Raw genomic sequence first — 6,072 nt, 5'->3', positions numbered from 1 at the left:
CCCCCTCTCCCCACGGTGGGGGGAGGGGTAGCCAAACGCGGGCCAGCCAGTGGCTCAGCAGCGAAGCAGTGCTTTGTGACCTCGGGCCCACATGGGGAGGTCCCGGGCTCATACCCCAAGGCCTTGTATATGTTGGCATGTGTGCCTGTGATCCCAGCTGGCTGAGGTTGGGTGGGCTGTGACATGAAGACCCTGTTGAGGGGGTCAGTTTCTCTCTTCCTCTCTCTGCCCCCTTCTCTCATGGAAGAAACAAGTTTTGTTTTGTTTTGTTTCAGCTATAGGGCATGTGTGTTCTCCAGGAGAGACAGAGAGACAGAGAGAGAGGGAAAGTGAGAAGTCACTCCTCCCCCCCCAGTGAGGATAACCACTTTGGGCATGCACACACATGCACCTGGCATGATTTTCACTATTTTTTTGGAGAGTTTTTTTTTTTTTTTTGGTATAGGGCACGTGCGCTCACCAGACAGACAGAGAGAGACAGAGAGACAGCAAGAAATCACCCCAGGGGGGATGGCCACGCCGCAATCCTTTCTCCTCCATTCTCCTCTCGGGATCTTGGGCACGCACGCACACGCACCCGGCGTGAGTCTTAAGCCACCGGGTCTGGGACACGAACCACCGTCGACTACGTGGGAGTCCAGCAACATAGCCATTATGCTAACTGTTGGTTCCCCGCACCCGGCATGATTTTTAAGCTGCCAGGTCCACACTCGAACCTCAGGGTTAGCCACATTGGACCTAACACTTTAACTACCATGTGGCCAGCTGGACCCAGTAAGTAAGCTTTTTTACATGCCATGTTTTGGGGTCTGTGCTAAGCCGTATGCCTTGCAGGAGAGCTTGTGAGTGGCTCCGGCTGTCCTATGCAGGAAGTACCATTCCTGTCCCCATTGGATGAGGACAGTGAGGCTCAGAAAGATAGCTTAAGCTGCTCAGGCAGGAAACATTAGTGGTGTGATTCAAGCTCAGTCCTGGTGGTCCTAGGATCCATGCTTCCATGTGTTTGTTGACTGACCAGTTGATGGTAGGGACAGCAGTGCTGCGTGGTGGAGAGGGCGTGTCTGTGCTCCAGAAACCCAGTTTGTGCCATGATAGACTTGGGGCCGAGTTGCTCAGGGTCCCAGTCCCGTTACTGGCCTCCTGAGGCAGGGCCGGAGCCCATCGCTACAGCAGCCGCGTGTGGCGTTTTACTCTCAGATCCCTCTAGGTGACAGGGCTGGAGACAGGCTCAGAGAGGGCAGAGCCCTGTGGAGTCATGCACAGCCGGACACCATGTGTGGATTCAGACGGGACGCATGGCTTTGGTGGCTTTGAAGCTGGGTGAGCCCTTGGCTCCCATTGGGATGGGTGAGGTGAGAGGCCCAGGACCCATATTTGGAGAGCACCTCAGGCCTCACCTGGGCCTGGCTGTTCTATTCACTATCTCCCTAATCCTCAGCCTTTGTAATGATGAGGTGGGGAGTGTCCACTGTTTCTCAAGAAATGGAGACTGGGGAGAGTCCCCAGGCTGAGGAGAGGTGGGGGCCAGTGTGTCTTAGAGCCAGGAGGCCTGGGGCAGCTGCTGCAGACCCTTCCAGCCAGGCACCCCAGCCGAACCCTGGGCATTCCGGCATCCCGGCCCTCTCTGGGTGCACCAGCCCCACCCTTTGCCCCCTGGCTTTGTTGGCCAACTCAGGTTTCTGCTCTCCAGGTGTCACCCTGGGAACAAGGTGTGGCTAGCAGGAGGGGGCTGGAGTGAGGGGGCGGCTGAGTGGGGAGTGGGTTCCCCACCAGCCAGGAGTGGGGGCCTGGGCGCCAGTAGCCATGAGATACCCTCCCAGGGAATGTGGTCCGGCGACCCCGCCCTCCCAGAGCAGCCTTGCAGGCGGGGAGGACAGACACCCAGCAAACCGGTTGTTCTGCTCCTGGCCGGCCACCCACCCTCCCACCGTTACAAGGTTGGCACCTGGGAGCCGGCCAGCCTGGGGTGGCCACACCTCACTGCCAGAGCCCAAGCTGTCTGGAAGCCCAAAGCAGTCCTACTACTGGTTATTGGCTGGCCAGGTAACTAGCTATGTAGGTGACTCACTGGTTAAATAGTTAACGAGGTAAGCCACTCAGCAACCAACTCTCTGGCTCAGTTAGCTAGTTTAGGTGGTTAACTCTCAGGCCAGTTAGGTTAGCTGATTCTAGTTTAGGTGGTTAATGCTTCATCCAGTTTAGCTTACTGACTCTAGGTTAGGTGGTTAGCTCTTGGGCTGGATTAGCCGAGTGGCTAAACTCCCTCTGGACCGTAAGTACCGCTTGTCCCCCAGCCCTCCGTGAATGTCCGGTTCTTAGACCATCATGGAGTCCTGAATCCAGCAGGCCTGTGAGCTTGGACGCACATGCATGTGCACACACACACAGATTTCACAAGGGAACTTCAAGATGTTTATGGAAAAAAATGAAATTAAATTGTGAGTTTACTTCGGTTCTAAAAAGTTTGCAAACCAGGCACAATTTTTTCATAATACGCATTTTCCATGAGTTTTTAGAAGTCCTCTCATACACCTTCAGCCTGGTGTGTGAAGTTTGTCTGTTGATTGGAGGAGTGTAACATTTTGAGGCACCTTCGAGGAGTGTACCATGAAACACAGTCATGCAGACGGAAGTGTCTCTTCTCAGTAGAAACCACAGACACGTTCCTAGTGCTTCTCCGTTGCTGCAGCTGCCGCAAGCACCCTCCAAGAGATGGTCTGTGGGATTCAAGTGAATGCATAAAGAAGTCCCTCCTCCTGGGGCTGGCAGGTGGTGTGGTGGTTGTGGTGTGGAGTCCCACATGGCCGACCGTGGTTAGAGTCCTGGACTTGAAAGTCACACCGGGTGCGTGTGCGTGCATGTCCAAAATCCCAGGAGAAGAATGGAGGAAAGGGATTGTGGCATGGCCAGCTCCCCTGGAGGATGATTTCTCACTTTCTGTCTCACTCTGGCGAGCACGAGTACTCTAGAGCAAAAACCTAAAAACAAAACAAAACAAAACAAAACCTCTTCCTCGCTTTTCAATGCAAAAGATAGCTTTTTATCCACAGTCCTCTGCTTCTTTCCTTTCTCTTGATGGCATTTGGGGGCAGTCCCTTAGCTGTCCCCTGACAGCTCCATAGAAATACACCATTGGAACGTGTATTGTGGTTGCTTCCAGTCTTTCAGAGTGCTCTGACGGAGGACCGTGCACACGGTCATCTTAGGTATGAGTCTAGGTAGCCACAGGCTACACCCAAAGCTCACTAGCTGCTAAGGCCACATTCCCTCTTAGGGTGACTCCTCATGCATACAGAGCCTTGTATAGCCTGTGAAGATTCTTTTCTACCATCAGCCAGAAAATACTCATAGCCAGTAATCACGTCTACGTTGTGGTGTGGACAGACCACATGCCGGTCCTCTTGTGCAGTGCCCGCCCTGCCCAGCTGTACCTAGCAGCCCTGTGACGCCTTCCAGGCTGTGGGCTGCCAGTTAGATCCTCTCCCTGCTCCCGCATTGCAGACGTACTCCGGCCTTTTCTGTGTGGTCATCAACCCCTACAAGCAGCTTCCCATCTACACGGAGGCCATTGTGGAGATGTACCGAGGCAAGAAGCGCCATGAGGTGCCACCGCACGTGTATGCTGTGACAGAGGGGGCCTACCGAAGCATGCTCCAGGGTGAGTGTGGACTGGGGCCTGAGGCAGCTCTGCAGGGGGGTTGGGGTAGGGCTGTGGGGGCTGCCAGTAGATGGGGTCAGGGTCAGATGACAGGTTGGGGATTTCAGACTCTAAGGCTTCTTGGGGGCCGGAGTGGGCACAATGGAGGGTGAGGGGCGAGGCTCTGGGTCTCACCACACGAGTCCCTTGTGTCTCTTGTGTTTGTTTGTGTTCGTACTTTCTCTCAACGGTATTGTTTGGGAGCCGATTGGTACCAGGCTTCTGCAAAAATGGCCCCTCACACAGTAATTCCTAGAGCGTTCATTAACTCAACATTTATTGTTGAAATGTAGCATGATCTACAGTGCCATGGGGTGAAATGCAGTCCTGTAGACAGGCAGCCACACAGCCAGCTGTCACAGTTCTTCAGGCTGTGCGCTGCATGAGCATCATGTAAGAGGTGGCCGTTCACCCTAGGGCAGTGTAGACTGGTCCTAGCAAAACTATAAGATTAATGTATATAAATAACATACATGATGTGCTTGTCATATACTTTTTATATTCTATTTCAGTAAATGTATACTAAATGTACATTAAACATTAAAAATTATGTCTGTTCATGGGGTCGGCAGGTGGTGTGGTGGTTAAGGGCACTGGACTCCCACATGGCCGACTATGATTTGAATGCTGGACCCGGTGGCATGCTTTCTCACTTTTCCTCTCTCTCTCTCTCTCTCTCTCTCTTGCTTTGTCCCTCTCTGGTCAAATTAAAATAAAAAAATAAAGTTAAATAAAATAATAAAAAAATTATATTTGTTTATATTAGGACACCTAATACAGCAGCGTATTTATATTGAACATGTTATACTTAACGTATGTTATATTTCTATTGTGTATTATAAAATAATAATATATTGAGCCAGTCTCATAATCTGGAGGTCAAGGCAGCTAAATTACTCATGGCCAACTGGGATTCAAATCCTAGCCCCTGTGGCTTAAAAAATACACTTCCACATGTGTGTGCATGCATGGCCAAAATCCCAAAAGGAGGTGAGAGAGAGAACGGGTTGCAGTGTGACCGTTCCCCATGGGGGTGTTTTCTCCCGGTCTCCATAGCTCTTTGGCGAGTGCACATATCCTAAGGCAACGTATTTATTTATTTATGTAGTATTTGTTTATGTCTATAAATAATTTATATAGTATTTCTAGACTTAAGGAAATACTGTATTTATATTGTGTGATGCAATGGTGACATGTAAGAGAACGTACTTCTAGACAGTGCGTCTGTATCTGCATCGTAGGCTTGCGTACAGTAGTAGGTAACCATTGATTTGGTGCTATAATAGGCTTTGTTGTACATGTATTTGTATGATTTGTAGCTATTGTCATATGCCACCTATAATTTTTTTAAAGAATTTTTATTTATTTATTTATTTATTTATTTTTGGAGAGGTTTTCGCTATAGGGCACGTGCGCTCGCCAGACAGACAGAGAGACAGAGAGACAGAAAGCGAGAAATCACCCCCCAGGTGGGATGGCCACGCCGCAATCCCTTCTCCTCCATTCTCCTCTCTGGATCTTGGGCATGCACGCACATGCGCCCGGCGTGAGTTTTAAGCCACCGGGTCCCGGACACGAACCGCGGTGGACTACGTGGGAGTCCAGCGACATAGCCATTACACTAACTGCTGGTTCCCGAAAATTTTTATTTATTTAACTTTCTTTATTCATTCATTTATTTTGAAAAATTTGACCAGAGAGAGAGAGAGAAGGTGAGAAAGCAAGCCACCGGGTCCAGGACTCAAACCATGGTCAGCCATGTTGGAGTGTCCAGCACCTTAACATCTGCACCATCTGCTGGTCCCCTGCCACCTATAATTATATCTCAAGAACAAATATGCAGTAAAGTCGGGGTGACTCCTCCTCCATGCCAGGCACTTTTCCTAGATTTGTTTCTTTTTTTTCTTTGGAGAGGTTTTTGCTATAGGGCACATGCACTTCCCAGAAAGACAGAGGAGACAGAGAGACAGAAAGCGAGAAGTCACCCTCCCAGGGGAGATGGCCATGCCACAGTCCCTTCTCCTCCATTCTCCTCTTGGGATCTTGGGCACACATGCACACATGCCTGGCATGAGTTTAAGCCAGGTCCAGGATTCAAACTATGGTTGACTACATGGGAGTCCAGCAACATAGCCATTACACCAACTGCTGGTCCCCTAGATTTATTTCTCTTGAGATCTTTTCTTTGACCCACGTACACAGGATCTTCAAAAAGTTCGTGGAAAATACATATCATAAAAAAATTGTGGGGGCCAGCAGGTGGCATGGTGGTTAAGGTGCTAGACTCCCACATTGCCAATTGTGGTTTGAATCCTCGACTCACTGCCTTGAAAAACCGCACTGGGGGGCCAGCAGTTAGTGTAATGGCTGTGTCG

General features: G+C 50.4%; 1 protein-coding gene across 3 annotated transcripts in view; it reads left to right on the top strand.

The window, feature by feature from the left end:
- Positions 1-6,072, top strand: part of MYH14 (myosin heavy chain 14) — a 107,884-nt gene that overhangs the window by 8,786 nt on the left and 93,026 nt on the right. For all 3 annotated transcript variants that reach the window (XM_006160113.2, XM_014592265.1, XM_014592264.1), the window contains exon 3: positions 3,502-3,658. In XM_006160113.2, the coding sequence (XP_006160175.1) occupies positions 3,502-3,658 (157 nt within the window). The remainder of the gene's footprint in view (positions 1-3,501; positions 3,659-6,072) is intronic.

Source organism: Tupaia chinensis, unplaced genomic scaffold (assembly GCF_000334495.1).
Source record: "Tupaia chinensis unplaced genomic scaffold, TupChi_1.0 Scaffold000673_1, whole genome shotgun sequence".
In the NCBI taxonomy this organism is placed as follows: Eukaryota; Metazoa; Chordata; class Mammalia; order Scandentia; family Tupaiidae; genus Tupaia; species Tupaia belangeri.
Note: the sequence above shows the minus strand (reverse complement) of the source record. Positions and strands in the feature narration are given on the sequence as shown.